Source organism: Bombina bombina, chromosome 6 (genome assembly GCF_027579735.1).
Source record: "Bombina bombina isolate aBomBom1 chromosome 6, aBomBom1.pri, whole genome shotgun sequence".
In the NCBI taxonomy this organism is placed as follows: Eukaryota; Metazoa; Chordata; class Amphibia; order Anura; family Bombinatoridae; genus Bombina; species Bombina bombina.
The window spans coordinates 841,935,163-841,955,260 of NC_069504.1; the positions used below are offsets into that span (position 1 = coordinate 841,935,163).

The 20,098-nt window shown below is 35.1% G+C and overlaps 1 protein-coding gene across 1 annotated transcript in view; it reads right to left on the minus strand.

The window, feature by feature from the left end:
* Positions 1-1,041: 1,041 nt before the first annotated feature.
* The window catches only part of LOC128663754 (complement C3), a 108,603-nt gene continuing 89,546 nt past the window's right edge, over positions 1,042-20,098 (minus strand). The window contains exons 28-41 of the mRNA XM_053718239.1: positions 18,201-18,351; positions 17,239-17,402; positions 16,974-17,132; positions 15,862-15,921; positions 11,579-11,669; positions 11,444-11,495; positions 11,256-11,343; positions 11,010-11,099; positions 10,365-10,470; positions 7,187-7,276; positions 5,789-5,875; positions 5,458-5,538; positions 5,174-5,309; positions 1,042-1,279 (exon numbers count right to left, since the gene is read on the minus strand). Coding sequence (XP_053574214.1) covers positions 1,138-1,279; positions 5,174-5,309; positions 5,458-5,538; positions 5,789-5,875; positions 7,187-7,276; positions 10,365-10,470; positions 11,010-11,099; positions 11,256-11,343; positions 11,444-11,495; positions 11,579-11,669; positions 15,862-15,921; positions 16,974-17,132; positions 17,239-17,402; positions 18,201-18,351 — 1,497 coding nt within the window. The 3' untranslated portion in view covers positions 1,042-1,137. The remainder of the gene's footprint in view (positions 1,280-5,173; positions 5,310-5,457; positions 5,539-5,788; positions 5,876-7,186; positions 7,277-10,364; positions 10,471-11,009; positions 11,100-11,255; positions 11,344-11,443; positions 11,496-11,578; positions 11,670-15,861; positions 15,922-16,973; positions 17,133-17,238; positions 17,403-18,200; positions 18,352-20,098) is intronic.

Below are 20,098 nucleotides of genomic sequence, written 5' to 3' on the forward strand. Positions count from 1 at the left end.
GTAAATTGGAAAGTTGTTTAAAATTACATGCCCTATTTAAATCATGAAAGTTTTTTTTTTTACACTTTACTGTCCCTTTAATATGATGGATGGACTTGACAACGCAATACCAGTTTCCCAGTGTCTGGTTTCACGTCACTCAGGGGTCTTAAATCTCCATGTTTGGATATATTGAGTCAATTTCTTTGTTTGGAACACAGTTGTACATCTGCATCAATAAATAAACTTTATGGAAAGTATATTCTACTAAATTAGTATGTAGCGTGCACTGCACAGGTTATTTCTTATGACACCAGAGAGAAGACTGGAAAACCATTGACAGACAACTGTATCCTGCCTCTCCCGAAATACCACCACTCCCCAAAGGGACTGTAATCACACACTTTGGGAACCATGGCTTGTTTTATATATTATTATTGTTTTATTTTCTAGACATGTGCATTAGGTTTTGTCACAAATGCAAATTTGTGACAAAACAGGGATATTTTTTTCTATGACTAACAAATACCTAAACAAATGCACCCCAAAATTTATCGGCATTCATTCGTTTCCTTTAAATGGATCAAATATTTACCTTTTGTGCACTGGAGAGCTGCGCTTATCTAGTCCTCTTCTTCACAGAGCCCCGCCCGTGCCAATAGGAGGCTTAGTGTGGCGGATCACAGGGCCTGCACCAAAGGAGATGGTCCTTTATTGCAGGCCCTGGGAGCTGCCCCGCTAAGCCTCCTAGCATGGTTGGGGCTCTGTGTTGAAGAGAAGTGGGTTAGCGTGGCTCTCCAGTGCGCTGAAGGTAAGTATAAAGCTACAGGTGAACTTTCGCAACTGTAGCTTTGGAACATTTACATTAATTTAACAAAATCAAAGGTAAATGTTCTGCACGTCTATTATTTTGTTTTTAGTTTTGCTATCCTAATGTGTCATTTAATGCTTCTCCCCAACTAAAACTTCTATTTTCTTTACTTCTTAAAATGTCGAGTTTTTTTATTTCCCTTAACCCAGCCACGTATGGACACAAGACCAGATTATTAAATAAAAAAGGTGAAACATAAAATATAAGTTTTAATGTTGTATAAAATATTACAAGAAATTTAAAGTGAAATGTCAGATTTTGAAAGTATGGCATTAGAATTCCCTTGATTAGTTGGGACAACCCCCAAGCTCCAGGTTTTGAGTAATCATTTCAATATCATCACAAGCCTGTTGGAACTCAGCAGTCTGACATTCTCTCTCATCTGGCCACCGCTCAATCCATGTCTCTTTCCCGATGATGTAAGCATAGCTGTAAAAGACAAAAGCTCAAGTTAAAAAAATATTTATATCCACTATTGACAACATAAAGGGGCCAAATTATCAAGCTCCGAATGGAGCTTGATGCCCCTGTTTCCGCAGGAGCCTTCAGGCTCGCCGGAAACAGCATTTATGAAACAGCGGTCTAAAGACCACTGCTCCATAACTTGTCCGCCTATACGATCGGGCTGATTGACACCCCCTGCTAGCGGCCGATTGGCTGTGAATCTGCAGGGGGCGGCATTGCACAAGCAGTTCTGGTGAACTGCTTGTGCAATGATAAATGCCAACAGTGTATGCTGTCGGCATTCATCGATGTCTGTCAGACATGATCCGCTGAGCGAATCATGTCGAACAGAACGATGATAAATCGGCCCCATATCTGTAAGTTGTATCAGAATTATAACATTAGTAATACGTTTTTTAGTTAATTAACTTAACAATTAACATTAAACTGAAATAGTGCATTAATAAAACTGTACATTTATTTACTGCATTTTATTTTTTAACAAATATAAAACAGTTTAGTAATACAGTTTTAAATATTGCTTTAGCCTCTTTTTTTTTAATTTTTTAAAGTTCGGTAACATGTGCATATATATGGTACTAAGGTTTGTACTAATAAGCAGCCTTTTTTTACCACCATAATCACAGCCATTGTACCCTGCATTTACTGTAGATCACTTAGGGCATTCAGGCAGCGATGCATGCAGAAATAATGTGGTCTTGCGAGACAGAACTTTTAAATCACTGCGAGCCTATCTTGCGACAAGCAACATACAGTGGATGTTGCAGTCTTAAAGGGATAGTAAACTTAAAAAAATAATTTGATATAAATCTGCATGTCGTTATCTTAACGAGAGCTTTTAAAATCTAAAGATTTTAGAGATTTTAGAGTTCAAAGCTGCACTTACCTGATCTTCTTTCCAGGCTCTTCTAATCTGTTCTGTTTTTTTCAAAAGCGCTTCAGAGGTGCTCTGTTTAATCACAGCTCACTCAATCGCGCTATTGAACTTAATGTAGCTCGCTCCCGCTACCAGACCAGAGCAGGAGCAAGCTACATTAAGTTCAAAAGTGCGCCCGCAAAGCGCTTTTGAAAAAGCAGACCAGATTATAAGAGCCTGAAAAGAAGACCAGGTAAGTGCAGCTTTGAGCTCTAAAATCTCTAAAATCTTTTGATCAAAAATACATTACAAAGTACAGTTACACCATCTAATAAAAATTATTTCAAAAATATTGCGCACAAAAGTTAGAAGGGCTCAAAGATAGGAGATCTTAGGTGTAAAAAAAAAAAAGGCAGGCAAAGGGATTTAACATTGAGATACATACATATACATGTCTAAAGAAGTATATATATATATATATATATATATATATATATATGTGTGTGTACATATGTATTTATGTACTTATATGCATATATATGTATTTAAAGACATATATACACATATATACACATAAATGCATATGTACACACATATAGACATATATATACTGTATATATAAGTGCATTGGAGCCTTTTGCAATTAAGTTGATGAAAACATGTAAAACCATATTCCTGCAGTATTCAATTTTAATAAAGTGTTATAGTGTATTTTTACTTTAAATATCTATGTTCTGCACATAGCTGTATATATCTATATATAATCATCTCTCTCTCTCTCTCTCTCTCTCTCTCTCTCTATATATATATATATATATATATATATACACATATACTGTATATAGTTATAAATATATGTTACCAAAATACTATATATATATATATTTACTTTTTAAATAAATAGAACATATTTTGAAATGTGCAGGAAATGTGAAATAGCACTCAAGTCCAGTGTTAGATTTAAAAAAAAAAATTCTCCATTGACTTCTATGGAGGAAGAGATTATCTTTTGCGCCATAGCCTAATTGCGCTAGAAGTAACCTGTTTGCATGCGCCAGGTTAGCGCGCCAGCGCAAACTTTTTTATTTCAACTCATAATACCACTTCCATTTCTAACAGCAACTGAAAAGGTCACAATTTCAGAATGGAATTACAGGAAAAGGGGACAAATTACATTATTAAAGTATATTGCAAAGTTTTATATATATATACAATTTATCATTTTATATTACCATCTAAAAGTGTTTACTGTCCATTTAAACAACTTACCAGTTGACTTCTATTATCAAATTTGTTTAATTTGCTTGATATCCTTTGTTGAATTAGCAGCAATATACCACTAGGAGCTATCTGAACACATCAGGTAAGCAAATGAGAAAAGGCATATACAGTATGTGCAGTCACCTCCTATTGGTGCATTACTGCTCAATATTTATGCTTTTCAAAAAAGGATACCAAGAGGACAAAGCAAATTAAATAGGAGTAAATTAGAAAGTAGTTTAAAGTTACATGCTATATCTGAATCATGAAAGCTTAATTTTAACTTTTACTGTTTTATCTAATTATTGGTTTCAGATGAATTATTCATAGTGAAAAAAAATCTTTAGTTTCTTTTAAGGTTAGATTTGGTCAATTTTTACAATATTATTAGTTCCTTAGCAAAAATATGTTAACCCCTTATTGCCTACAGGGAACATCCAGCAGCAGCACAAATTTTTTTTCCATGGGGTCAGGAAGAAAATTGAAACTTACATGCTTGTTGGCTGGCACAGGAAATCAATTAACTGACAATGAAATTGCTGGATTTAGTTTTTAAATAGTGTATATTTTAACTTCTAAAACCTTTCTTGCTTGAAAAGTGAAAATCTGAACTCATTTTCTGCTGCGCCATCATTTGTTCCTTGGTTTATTAGTTAAAGGTTCCAGTTATTTTTTTTATAAAACAAATTTTAAAAATACAAAGGAATTAGTGATTTTTTGGGGGGATGTTTCCGAATCGAATGTACATTTATAGCAGGTAACACTATCAAGTACAATCTGCAGAAGTGTGTAGCCTAGTAACATTTATTAGATATATTATTATCTTTTAAAAGTTGTTACATTTTACCTCCATTTTGTAGTGTATAATATATATTTTTTGTCCTGGTTGAATTTAATCTGTTTTTAAAGTAGGTATGGGCGAATGTGTTTATATTCAAATTTGAATGTTAGAATGAATGTTATTGTAGACATTCGATTTACATAATCGAATGTTGATAAGAACGAATATTCTTAAAAATTCTATTATCGAATGTTATTTACAGTCTTCGAATGACACATTCAAATTCAAATGTCATGTCACATTCAAATTCGAATATTACATTTATTAAACACAGCTGTAGAGTAGAAATACTATTTCAAATTTAAATGTTACATTCAAATTTGAATGTCACATACGAATTTGAATTTTACATTTATAAAACTGTATTAGACTAGAAATACTGTTTCGAATTTGAATGCTACATTCGAATGTAGCATTCAAATTTGAATATTACATTTATTAAACACAATTGTAGACTAGAAATACTATTTTGAATGTGACATTCGAATTTGAATGTCACATTCGAATTCGAATATTACATTTTCAAATTTGAATGTGATATAAAATACATAGCTAAACATTCTATTATTCAAACGAATATTTTTGAAAAATTTGAAAACGAAAATTAAAAAAAAAGAATGTTAGAATGTTATATAAACATTCGAAATTCAATTCTAACAAATGAATGTATCAAAATTCGTTTTAAATTTTGAATTTTTAGAAACATTCGCCCATCCCTATTTTAAAGATGGCAGATAAATTTGAGTTTCTAATTCTCTTTCTTGAGTTAACAATGATCATAATAGTTGATGCAGCCTCAAAAGATGTCTTATTCTAGAAATCTTAAAAAAAAACTTAGACTCATATATATTTCTCAAACATAACTTCTTAATTAAAATAAAAATGTGTTAGCTGCACTTACCCAGATGGCTGGTTCCATAGATCAAGAGTTGAGCCCCAGATTAAATAAGCTTTATTTACTTCCAAATTTAAGGCGTTTCTGCATTTTGCATGGCTGATGAAGTTACGCGTTTTACCTGCAGTGTCCTCATCAGTACCTGGATATAAAAGAGTAAAGTAAATAAATATTTCTCGCTGTCCATCTTATGACCCTATTCTCAAATATAGGCTTTCCCTCTAAGAATGCCCTCTGTTTCCCTTTTACTTGACTATACCATAGCTTTGTAAAACAAAAAATGATTTTACCTTCTTTAATAACTTTATCAATCTTCAACACATAGGTATCATAGTCTCCAGCCTCTACTGCAGTAACTGTGGCTTTGTACACTGTTGAATGAAGCAGGTAAATCAATAATATTGTGATATGCAGTGATGAAAACTTTCAAATGATTCTTTAGTAAAGAAATCAAACTAGAACATAATTAATTGATCAATTTATAAAACAAAGTATAAAATATAACATATACACACACAAATAAACAGACAGACTGTAGGAGATAGTAGTTTAGTTTTTAGGATTTGTCACTGGAATTGTCACATGTAATTAAAAGAGTGCTCATGTAATATTATTTCTTACCATAGTCAACACCAGGTTCACATGCTTTATTGAATCGCAATTCTGCAGTGATGTCATCATTTATCTGCTGCTGCATGAAACAGTTCTCTAAATAATAGGGACATTAAGTTATTAAAACGCATAAACATAATCCATGACATCAATTACTCTCTTCTATTACTCCACATAACCACTTTTTGTAGTTTGTATTAAAGGTTCAAATTCTAGTTTTTATTATATTACTTTGAACATCACTTTTTGCAGTCCTTCTGGAAATCTGCTCCCCATCTGAACAACAAAACATCAAGATTTGCCTACTCAGTTTCCATTTGAACAGCAGCAAATCTAGTTATATGAAAAATCTTACCCTCTAGGAAACAGAAGGTGCCTTAATATTTACCCTTTATATTCCCCCTAGGCATTAGTAAATATCTTGTCACATCTTAGCTTACCCACTTTATAGAAGCTAACCTCACTTAAAACTCTGTACAGCGTCTCTTTTGATCTTATCTGTATCATACCTTCAAAAAAGTCTAATCTGTCTCTGTATTACTCTTTCTAAACAGTCTTGAGTCTGTTCTTATCTACTGTATGCCAAACCACCTTGTGCCCCATTTATAAAGCTGCGTTAGCAGCTTTGAGCCATTTTAGAGTTGTACAACCTCTGCTTCTTAACGTGGACAATCCTGACTCATTTGTCCAGAATGACTGACAAGCCCTGCTCCTATGCCATTGGTCATGGGAAGGCAGGGGGCAGGTTGCACAAGCAATTGCTTGTGTAATCTTAAATTCCTTCAGCTGATGCTGCTCCACAGGCCCCGAAGGCATGCTGATAGGTTCTCTCTATAAAAACCTTGTCCGCACACATAACAATAAATTTCCTTGTCTATCAACATTTCTTTATTCATCTTTTGATTGAAGTATGCTCTTTACAGCAAAACACTTCTATTTTGGTACAGCAACCAGTATCTTGTAATCTGCTTTATGGGCAAAATGTATCATTGTGGACAGGTTCACAAATAATGAACCTGTCAGCCTGTAACTATTACTTGCGATGCTGTATCATATGGCACAATTTAACATTGCGCAAGAGGTTTCTTGTGCAATGCTGCCTCTGCTTCTGCGCAACCAATTGCACTAGAGCAGATCATGCCAATCACCCTGAGCAAGCAAATGTTCGGGTAATTGATCTGACCCCCTCTAAATTGGTGGAGAAGCAAAAGAAGCAGTTCCTGCTCTTCCGCTCATATGAGTCTGCTCCGTATAACCTCAAATGTTTTGAATGCAGCATCATAATTTTACACTTATACCTATCTTAACTCTTAGAAAATTATCAAATCTATTGAGTAAACAGTCCAGTCTTTCCTTATCATTTATTCCAAACAGCAGAATGTGTTGTTACTTTATTACATTTCTTACCCTCTGCACAACGACACACTTCATCCTTGCATATCTTGCCCAGTAAAGCACTTTGCTTATCCACATGATAGAATTTAGTGCAGCGGCTTTCTGTTAAGAAAAATAAGTGATGAGATACATGATGTTTTATAGTAAGATAATATGCAAACAATGTAAAATGTTCTGTAAAATATTTAAAATATTGTGCGCTTAGGGTCACCCCCCCCCCACAATGTTAGGGTCAATCCTTTAGATGTCAGTGTTATCTTATATATTGTAGTAGTAGAATTTCTTTCTAAAAGTAATGCTAATGTGCAACAGGCTTATAATATTTTATGTTTGAAACAGTTAGCCACATATGAAAAGTTTTAAGGTGTTATCCATGTCATCAGTTACTGTGCATATATATATATATATATATATATATATATATACACACTATACATTCATGTGTTATGGTGGAGATAAAAGAGTGAAATTAAAATTCTCAATATCATAAAAATAAGAGTCAATAAAAATTGAGAGAACTCTGTGTAATATATGCAAATTAGATATACAAAATCTCATGCTTTTTCCTTCTCGTACAGTGTGTAGCCACAAAAATCCCTTTAGGGGTTACTTTAACAAAAACAAAAAACACTGAACAGCTGTTTCATGCTCATTATCTCTCCTCCGCTAAGTGTAGTTTATTTCCAGGGCAAAATATATATGTAAAAGAGTTTTTGCTCCCCAGCTCCTGGGGATGTCTGAACCCTGATATACACTATATATATAAAGAAAGGACTGTGGCACAGATTTGTGAAGCTCCATAAGTAACTTTGTGGGCATAATGGCACAGTCTCGCTTATGAGAGATGTCAACTGAAAGTTAAAGGAACTTTAAACAAAAAAACAATTCTTATTCAGATAGAGCATATATTTTTTAAAAACTTTTTAATTTACTTCTATTATCAAATTTGCTTTGTTTTCTTGGTAGCATTGAGCAGCAGTGTACTCCTGGGAGCTAGCCAAAGACAAAGGAATATACTGTATATCCAATAGCAGCTAGCTCCCAGTAGTAACAAAAGAACGAAGCAAATTAAATAACAGAAGTATATCAGAAAGGTGTTTAAAATTCCATGTTCTCACTGATGCCCTGATAATCAAAATGTCTCTTATCACTTTACACTTCAGATTAAATGTTATTGCATTTAAACTTTGGACTTTCTATTTTGTATTTTATTTTGTATACAGCAGATTATTTAGGATTGTGATTTTACTAATTCTGATTATGCCTTTACAGATCCTGTGTAACTTTAACAAATTAGGCTCATACTTTGCATAATTATGTGTATCTTTTTACAAGTTAGATTGCATTTTGCATGCATTTTATATTAAAACTGAAAGAGAGACTAATTACTTTCTATGGTCCAGATAATCAAACATTCTCTATTTCAGAGAGAGATTATAGTGCTGACTTCACAGAAACACAACTCACTGAATTTTCTAAGAAAAGAGGAAGAACCTGGAAATACCAGAGAGATGAGAGATGCCTTCCATAGAAAGTAATGAAGCTCTGTGGGATACAAAAATTCCCATGGGAGATAGAAAGTAACTGGAGAACTCCTTGGGCTGATATAAAGACACTGTCTGCATCAATTGTAAATTAAACTGAAACGTTTTCACTACAGTTGAACTTGCTTTTTACTATATTTTTAGTATATATCACTTTTCTTTTAAAATAACTGTATTTTAAATTTCGAGCAAACTTCACCTGCAGACAGCTGGCAAGACAAATTAGTGAGACCAGCTTGTTTAAAATGCTTACAAAATTTCACAACACTTATCAGAGAGCTTCAGAACTCCTCTGTTAAGCCCTGTCCATCCCACTTTTTAAGCTGTCAGTTTGTCCCACTTTCTGAAGCTGTCAATTTTAGTTTGCAATGCAGCAATTCAATGTAATTTGTAAAAGCTACACAGAAATATACAAAGTATGATCCTAATTTGTTAAAGTAACACAGAAACTAAAAACATAATAAAAATTTGTAAAATGACTGCTAGAGCTAAATCTAAATGTATTAGGATATAAATGACAAAGTGCAAAGCTTAAATGTTATAATACTGAAAGGACCCAATCTAAAATGTAAAGTAATCTAAAATACAACATTGTCATATCATGCAGTGCTGTATTGCACTGGGCTTGTCTCTCCTTCATATATAGAAATGAGAGAGATCTCGCAGTGCTGGAGAGTTCTGGCCGCCAGTGAGGTAGCTCAGTTGATAAATGTCCTGACTACAAAAAAAAGCCTGTTTAAAAAAAGATCCAAGGTCACAGGTTCAAATCCCAGCAGGGCTGACTCAGCCCTTCATCCTTCCGAGGTCGATAAAATGAGTACCATTAAATTGGGTAATAATAACAACTATTACTATTCAGCTGCTAATTTGGTTAATTCCGAGAGCGAGCGCTGAAAAAGTGCTTTGAGTACACTGGGAGAAAGGCGCTATATAAATACTAGTTATTATTATATTCAGTAAGTTCAGCCCCTGTGAAGTCTGAACTGCAATTTCTCCCAAAGCTGGAGAACCATTGAATAGCAGGGCCTTAAAGGGACACTGAACCCACATTTTTTCTTTCGTGATTCAGAAAGAGAATGCAATTTGAAGCAACTTTCTAATTTACTCCTATTATCCATTTTTCTTCGTTATCTTTCTATCTTCATTTGAAAAAGAAGGCATCTAAGCTTTTTTTCTTGGTTCAGAACTCTGTACTGCACTTTTTTATTGGTGGATGAATTTATAAACCAATCAGCAAGGACAACCCAGGTTGTTCACCAAAAATGGGCCGGCATCTAAACTTACATTCTTGCATTTCAAGTAAAGATACCAAGAGAATGAAGAAGATTTGATAATAGGAGTAAATTAGAAAGTTGCTTAAAATTTCATGCTCTATCTGAATCACGGAAAAAAAAATTGGGTTCACTGTCCCTTTAATCATGTACATTTAATTTTAACATTATTGTCTCTTTAAGAAGCACCAGTTTTACATCTGCTGCTTCTAAACCTTTCTGGAACATCAAAAGCAGGGATTGGGTTACACTAGCATTTGCTTGTGCTATGTTTGATTCAAGCAGTACTGTAGACCCCAAAAGGTGTGTGGACATGTTTCCTGTAAATGGAAGTCTGTGTGAAAAACATATGTGAAGCTCTGCATGATCACTTACCTGGAGTATAATAGTCATACACTGTGATAGCAGCAGGCTGGATGAGACCAACCGCAAATAACTGGTGAACATAAACCTTAAGACATTCCTCCTCTTTGTGAGAGATCTGAGGGTTTAGAGAAGAGTATTGAGCTTTTATGTGAAGTATAAGATTAAAGGGGAGAAAGACAAATATTTATTTAAATGTATGAGCAAATATGTGTGACTAGGGGGGCACTAAATAGCATCTTATTGGTCTGCTTTTTCCAATATTGTCATCCTGCACATGCACTGACTGATACTGTGAGGTGATTACATCATCCAACCAATTGATGGCAGCCTGCTGTGCATGAGTGTGCAGAACCATCTGCTGTAGCGGAGCCTTGTCTACTGCCCATTTTAGGCATGTTTATTAGTTTAATAGTGCATTATTAATGAGAAAAATATTATATATATATATTCAGATTTGTTTAGTAAATATATAAATAAGTGGAAGAACAACCTTTCTTTTTTATAGTTTAAGAGTTAGAGTTAAGCATAGGACAGTCAAGTGAGATGGAGATAAGTGAAATTAAGTATTTACATGTAGAAGAAAAGAGATAATTTGAAAAATATTATAGTGAGATGAAAAGGTGTGGATGACAGAAGCACTGATTTATAATTTACCTTGTCTAAATAGACAATAAGGGTGCCCCTCTCTGTTGCATCTTTATTGATTTCAAATTTGGAGATGTATTTGTCCACTCCTTTTGATAGCTGTAAGTGATAATAGCAAACAGATTAAGTATACTGTACCCTAAGCAGACATGACCAATACAATATTATATTTCTCTAGAGGTGGAGAAATTCCCTCTCTTTTATTGAAAAATTTTCACTTCCCATATTGTTCACATTTTGATCCTTTTCACTGACCTTATTAAGTGCTTCAATATCAGGAGAGAACCCAGTCATCATAGTAATATCGATGATAGACATAGTCGCATCAACATCTTTAAGATGTCTAAGGAAACAGTGCAGAAGGGAAGTTACCCACAAGATATTTAGAGATGTGAATAATCATAAAAGTTAGCAATATGGTAATAAGGAAGAATGTCACTTACTTGACACATACAGTTATAGATTTTGTCTCAGCAACACCCTCTGGCTTCTTAACTGTGAGAAGAAAAATGGTAAAACTGAAACAAAAATCGAGGGGAAAACTAACAATACACACATAGACAGGTACAAATACTCACATTGTGGCTCATCTTTTACTGTCACAGACAGATCAAAGTTATTGCACTGTCTTTCCTTCTCTGTCACAAGGGCGTAATACACTGTGGCCACCTGTGTGAATGATATAATTTAGTGTAAACTACATTATTATCATACAGATTAATCACAATTTATCATTTGATCATTATTGGCATATTGATGTCGGTGTTGATGGGACCAGAATCAGACATTTTTATTGTTTATTGGAAACAATTTTTCATTCACGTTTTAATGAAAAATTAAACATGTGCCAGTCATATTTGTTATGATAACAATCCAAATTCTTGATAATTATCAACACGTTTTTAGGGCCATTTTTCACTTATAAAATTCAACAGCTAAAAGCAGATAACAATTTTCCACTTATTACGCATAACCCAAAAAGCTTTCGGATGTAAAAATGGTTTTGTGTATGTGTGAAACACTGACATTACATCCTCCATATTGAATGACATTAGGAAGTAAATTCCCCAGATAGAAACACTAACAATCAATAATAGCCATTTTTCCATTTATAAAAATAAACCAAATAAAAAACCCAACACGCATGCCTAATACATCTGTAATGTCAGTGTTCAAACCCCTTAAACAGACCTAGACTCATGATTTCGTAGTCCAAATGTTAACTGCACAAACTGTATGTCACCTTTCAGTTTTACTATTCACTATTAAAATGGATCAACCAAATACAAATCCTTCAACCTATGATGTAATTGATAAACCCCTATTTATCCATTTTCCTTTTCTTTAATTATGTCAATTTTCTTGCAAGATTAAACCCTTAATAACCAATAACCAATGACAATTATTCTGTCATGGAACAATTGAGCCAACTGCAGATGTGTCCTTAAGGGGTTAATGAGGCAAATAACAATTTTATGTGTGGCGGGGGGATGTTCGCGAGGTAACAATATGAGTATTAGTGGCAGAAGCACAAGATTGTAATCAATCCTATAATATTATTACTCTCTGTGTAAATACAACTTTTTATTTACTGTATGTGGTACAACCACGCAAAATATAGAGCGTACTGATTTTCACTTATAGGGGCCAATTTATCATGGCCCGAATGGGGCCAAATACTCCTGTTTCCACCCAAGAGCCTACAGGCTCGACTGAAACAAGAGTTAAGAAGCAGCGATCTTAAGATCGCTGCTCCTTAACTCGTCCGCTGCCTCTGAGGCTGCGGACAGCAATCTGCCCAATCTCATACAATCAGGTTTATAGACACCCCCTGCTAGTGGCCAATTGGCCATGAATCTGCAGGGGGTGGCATTGTACAAGCAGTTCACCAGAATTGCTTGTGCAATGACAAATGCCGAAAGCATACGCTGTCGGCATTTATCAATGTCTGGCGGATATGGTCGCTACAGCGGATCATGTCTGCCAGACAAATGATAAATCGGTTCCATAGTATCAGCCTTCTAAGGAACAATCTGAGAAATGCCTCACAATGTTTTCACATTGAAAGCCATTGTAATCTTTTTGAAAACCCTCCAATAACCCAAATACATTTGTGGCCTCAAAACACTCCCTATAATTTGCAAGGGGACCCAAAGAAACGTCTTATTCTAATCTATCAAACAAACATATTTTTTATTAAAGCAGCTTACTGCAGAGTTTGTTGGACTTTATGATCACTTTCATCTCTTTAAAAATCTATTTTGACTAGCAAGCATTTTTTTTCAATAGTGACATTTTTGCACTTGCAAAGTTTAAATGTTAATGAACACACAATTATTTTTGGGATTATTAATAAAGGTTTAAAATATTGCCTAGATCACACTTTTACATTTTGAAACTTGTACTGAAATTTGATAGAAAATGTAAATACAAATCTCATTTAGTAATGAATTTAGTTATTAAGACATTTAAAAAAGCTAAATATATAAAAAAAAAAAAAAAAAAAAAAATATTTTTGAAATTTCACAGCAAGTATAATTAAGGTATATACAAAAAGAAAAAAGACAGAAACAATATTAGGACATCTCACAAGGTATCAAAGGCCACCAGTAAAGTAAACATAGTGCATAATAAAAAACATTAAATCATACCTTTCTTCAATTGAAACTAGAACAAATACCATTTCTTTAGGTATATAAAGACTTAGTGGCCCCAACACTTGCATTTTGTACATACATTTATGGTATCCTTATAACTGAAGCTAACGCTGTTGCATAATTTTATCATCAAACCACCTTACTTACATAATTAAAAAGAAAAAGGGAACATAGTAATAAAATAAATAAATTTAAAAAAAAATAAAAAAGGGGGGGGGGAGACCCACCCTGTCTCCAGCCCTCTTCCCCCTCTATCAATACCTATAACCTAACCTTCTCTATAAAGCGAAACCCACTCAGCTGGGAAAAAATTATGCAGGACAAGATCCATAAAGGCATTAGTGTTCAAGAAGGGGGACAAAATCTGTTTTTGTAAGTTAATCGGGTAGGATTTAATTATTGGAAGCCATGCGTATAAAAATGATTTTATTTTCCTGTCGGAGACTGTGTTTAACTGGAATGACTCAAATATGATCTGGGACTGAATTTCCTTTAACAAACTTGAAAATTTTGGTACAGAATGGGCTTTCCAGTATTTAAAGATTAAATGTCTAACTAATAATATAATCGTATTGACCATATTTTGATATAAACCAAGACTCTCATCCTGACTATATATATAATTAATTAAATTGGAATTTTGATAGTTATGAACATAGACCAGTGTTTCTCAACAGTATTGTCAGGACACACTAGTGTGTCACAAGTCATGCCAATGTCATATTTGGCTTAGTTTTGATAAGTGACAAGAGGATAGATTCTATTTCAAACTTCATTCAATTCTTATGTAATATTTGTAGAAGGGTTAGTGACAAATTAAAGGGACACTCAAGTCAAAATTAAACTTTCATGATTCATATAGATCTTGCAATTTTAAATAAGTTTCCAATTTAGTTCCATTAACAAAATGCACACAGCATTTTTATATTTACACTTTTTGAGTCACCATCTCCTACAAAGCATGTGCAAGAATTAAAGGGATACTGAACCCAAATGATTTATTTCATGATTCAGATAGAACATGCAATTTTAAGCAACTTTATAATTTACTCCTGTTGTCAATTGTTCTTCGTTCTCTTGCAATATTTATTTGAAAAAGAAAGTCCAGAACCCTGGAAAGCACTTGTTTATTGGTGGATGAATTTATACACCATTCAGCAAGAACAACCCAGGTTGTTCACCAAAAATGGGCCGGCATCTAAACTTACTTTCTTGCTTTTCAAATAAAGATACAAAGAGAATGAAGAACATTTGCTAATAGGAGTAAATTAGAAAGTTGCTTAAAATTGCATGCTCTATCTAAATCACAAAACAAAACATTTGAGTTCTGTGTCGCTTTAACAGAATATATGTATATGCATTTGTGATTGGCTTACAGCTGTCACATGATACAAGGGCAGTGGAAATAGACATAACTTTGAAATTTGCCAGAAACAAATCTACTACTCATTTGAAGTTCAGACTAAGGTGCCCATTTATCAAGCTCCTTAAGGAACTTGTGGGCCCGTGTTTCTGGCAAGTCTTCAGACTCGCCAGAAACAGCAGTTATGTAGCAGCGGTCTAAAGACCGCTGCTCCTTAACCCTGTCCGCCTGCTCTGATGAGGCGGACAGGAATCGCCGGAAATCAACCCGATCGAGTACGATCGGGTTGATTGACACCTCCCTGCTTGATTGGCCGCGAGTCAGCAGGGGGCGGCGTTGCACCAGCAGCTCTTGTGAGCTGCTGGTGCAATGTTAAATGCGGAGAGCGTATTGCTCTCCGCATTCAGCGAGGTCTTGCGGACCTGATCCGCACTGTCGGATCAGATCTGCAAGACCTTTCCTAAATAGGCCCCTAAGTTCTATTGCATTATCTTTTTATCAAGCATTTGCTGATTATGCAAATCTACTGTATTTACTGATCCTTTAAAGCATTTTATAAACATGTTGCGCATGCATAACGATTTCACATATACTCGAGCCTTTTAGCTAGACATACAGACCACATGGGCGTAATGGTTTATATCTAGTGTTATAGCCTATGTTCCATCAGAAGCTATAGGTATAAAAGTTAAAATATTAGATTTAGATCATGTAAAGTTTGAGCATATGGTTCATGAATTAAAGGTATGGCCAGGTCTTTCTATCTATTCATACTTTTGATTATTATTGAAATGTCTTTATATTAGCTACAGATTATAAAACATATTAGAATTAAACTCACAGTTAAAGTAGCTTGTCCTCTCCCTTTTGCCTTTACCACAAAGGGTTTGTTTGCTTTAGTCTGTAAAGAGATTGTGGTTAAATGGTGTAAATGTTTCATTAAAGATTCATTAAAGTTTCATCCCCGCCCTCTGTAACTCACTAATTGACAGTCTACTAATCCTTATAGAATCATAATTTCATATTAAAGGGACATGAAACCCATTTTTTTTTCTTTCACGATTCAGATAGAGAATATAATTTCAAACACGTTTCCAATTTACTTTTACTATCAAATTCTTTGTTGAAGAGATATCTAGCTAGGTAGCGTGCACATATCTGGAGCACTCACATGGCAGGAAAAAGTGCAGCCATCTAGTGCTCTTGCTAATGCATAACATTGTTGCAAAACCGCTGCCATATAGTGCTGCAGACACGTGCACTCTCCTGAGCTTAAATTGGAAAGAAAATCTATTTGTAAATTAAAGGGACATTAAACACTTTGAGATGGTAATATAAAATGATAAATTGTATATATAAAACAGCTCTGCAATATACTTTCATTATTTATTTTGTCCTCTTTGCCTATAATTCCATTCTGAAATTCTGAGCTTTTCAGTTCCTGTTAGAAATGGAAGTGCAGAACACTGTTAAATCCAGCACAACCATTGGCTGCACACTCTAATGACCTATGTATAACTGTCCCTAATTGGCCACAGCAGAGAAGGTAACACAAGTTACAACATGGCAGCTCTCAGTGTTTTATAGACACTAAAACTTTACACTTATTTTGTAACTTATTAAACAACTAATGAAACTTTAAAAAATACACCTACATGCTAGTCATGGACTAATCTTTTCTTTGAATGCATCATTCTATCTAGCATGTATTTAGTGTTTAATGTCCCTTTAATTGGTACATACTTTGACTGCCTGCTCAGGCAGACATCTTTGAGATACAAAGTATTAGACAAACATAATATACACTGCTCAATTCTACCCTGTCCAAAACTGTCCAAATCCCATTACAAACACAATCACGTTTCTCTAACTCCTTTTTATGAGTAGTAAACTCATCCCCCTATTTTTACACACTCCCACACAAAGAGAATATGTTCTGTACACAATCTTTACCTCGGCAGAACGGGCCAATAAAGCATTTCCAAGATTGATGCGATATGCTAATGGCTGCTGTCTCTCAGGGAGGTGGAGGGAGACATCCAAGTCAATCTCATTAGCATTTGGGATATCTATCTGATACTGGGCTAAAGCTTGGAACATCACAATGGTAGCCTACAAAAATTGCCTGTATTAGTCATTTAAAAATTGAAGGTAAATAAGAACTTATACGTTAAATAAATCTTTTGGTTAATTTTTTTTTTAGATTGCTGTCACTCACTTGTGTGGATCCACGAACAGCTCCATAATATCGTGACTCAGTAAGCCAGCGCACAATGGGACCTGTAAAATCATACTGCCTCATGCGCAGGAGTGCAAGGAGGGCGTAAGATGTAGCCTCCAATGAGATAAACCGGGCGCCCTCCTCTGACCAATTAGTCTTATCTGAAAACAGGATTAATGAAAGAATAAAAAAGGTAAAAGGAAATACTGAAGAAGAAGGTCAATGAAGAGGGATGGAAAACAAAATGCTAAGTGTCATGTAAAGTCAGTAGAACTGGAATGTTTAGAAAATACACATCACTTGATAAATCAATATGCTAAGCATGGGTGGATGTTTGGAGCATGAAACCCAACAATTAAAAAAAATTCCAATTTACTTCTATTATTTAAATTTGCTTCATTCTCTTAGGATTCTTTATGGAAGACAATATGTAAATAGGTAGTGTATATGTGTGGAACTCTACATGGCAGAAAACAGTACTGTACAGTACAGACTCCTAACATATAGTGCTCCAGAAGGTTGCAAATTTATTAGCCTACCTTCCTGCTTTCAATAAGAATACCAAGATAATAAAGTACCTGTTATAATAGAAGTCAATTGGAATCTTTTTTAAACTTGTATCTTTTATCTGAATTATGAAATACATTGTTTGGGTTTAATCTCCCTTTAATATGACTAAAAAAATCAAGATTGTAATTCCTTCAGAACCCCTACAAAATGTCAGTATTATTTAAGTGTGTGTGAGATGGCCAGGAGAGTGATATCTGTGATCAATTGGTATACAGTGAAATTCAATTTGTCGACAATGTAATTAATGCTGTAGGAAAACACCCTGCTCAATAGAGTTTACAATCTAGAGTTTATTATTAATAAAAATAATAATATATTGCTCTACTAAATAAAGAACTTGAAATTGTATGTGTACGCTATATGTGTGATGCCCTGCAGGAGTTCAGTACCTTTAGATGCAGACATCAGTTTACTATCATCCTTAAGTTTCCCAGCCATTGCCAGTGCATATGAAGTTATTGCTATTGAATAGGGTTTGCGGAGGGATGTGTACTGGCCCATGAGGAAGGTTGTTGCCTTGTCAATGCTGGTTAACAGATTCTAGGATTAAAAACATGGATTAGCATAACAATGTTCTAAAGATTTAACACAGCTGTTAAAGTTCTGTAGTGTTTGAGTAGTGATACTTTGCCTTAGGAATAGTGATGTCGCGATTAGTTCGCTGGCGAATAGTTCCCGGCGAACAACGCATGTTCGTGTTCGCTGCGGACGGCGAACATATGTGATGTTCGGTCCGCCCCCTATTCCTCATCATTGAGTAAACTTTGACCCTGTACCTCACAGTCAGAAGACACATTCCAGCCAATCAGCAGCAGACCCTCCCTCCCAGACCCTCCCACCTCCTGGACAGCATCCATTTTAGATTCATTTGGAAGCTGCATTCTTAGTGAGAGGAGGGACAGTGTAGCTGCTGCTGATTTAATAGGGAAATTGATAGCTAGGCTAGTGTATTCAGTGTCCACTACAGTCCTGAAGGACTCATCTGATCTCTGCTGTAAGGACAGCACTCCAAAAAGCCCTTTTTAGGGCTAGAACATGTCTGCTTTTTTTTTTTCCTGTGTAATCTAATTGCAGTTGCCTGCCTGCCAGCGTGTGTATCAGGCTCACAGCGTATACTGTGCCCACTTGCCCAGTGCCACCACTCATATCTGGTGTAACAGTAGTGTACATTTAAAAAAACAAGACTTTTTTGACTGTGAAATAATAGCAGACAGCTGCCAGTACCCAAGATGGCTGCCAAAAAGGCAGATGGGGAGGGTTAGAGAGCTGTTTTGGGGGGATCAGGGAGGTTGGGGGCTAAGGGGGGATGCTACACCACAGCATATGTAAATATGCTAAAAACATTTTTAAAAATGTAAAAACCTTTTATTTTAGTACTGGCAGACTTTCTGCCAGTACTTAAGATGGCAGGGACAATTGTGGGGTGGGGGAGGGAAGGGATCTGTTTGGGAGGGATCAGGGGGTCTGATGTGTCAGGTGGGAGGCTGATCTCTACACTAAAGCTAAAATTAACCATGCAAGCTCCCTACAAACTACCTAATTAACCCCTTCACTGCTAGCCATAATACACGTGTGATGAAAAGCAGCATTTAGCGGCCTTCTAATTACCAGAAAGCAACGCCAAAGTCATATATGTCTGCTATTTCTGAACAAAGGGGATCCCAGAGAAGCATTTACAACCATTTGTGCCATAATTGCACAAGCTGTTTGTAAATAATTTCAGTGAGAAACCTAAAATTGCAAAAAAATTTAAGTTATTTTTAAATTTGATCGCATTTGGCGGTGAAATGGTGGCATGAAATATACCCAAATGGGCCTAGATCAATACTTTGGGTTGTCTACTATACTACACTTAAGCTAAAATTAACTCTACAAGCTGCCTACATGCTCCCTAATTAACCCCTTCACTGCTGGGCATAAAACACGTGTGGTGCGCAGTGTCAATTAGCAGCCTTCTAATTACCAAAAAGCAACGCCAAAGCCATATAAGTCTGCTATTTCTGAACAAAGGGGATCCCAGAGAAGCATTTACAACCATTTATGCCATAATTGCATAAGTTGTTTGTAAATAATTTCTGTGAGAAACCTAAAGTTTGTGAAAAAGTGAACAATTTTTTTTTATTTGATCGCATTTGGCAGTGAAATGGTGGCATTAAATATACCAAATGGGCCTAGATCAATACTTTGGGTGGTTTACTACACTACACTTAAGCTAAAATTAACTCTACAAGCTGCCTACATGCTCCCTAATTAACCCCTTCACTGCTGGGCATAAAACACGTGTGGT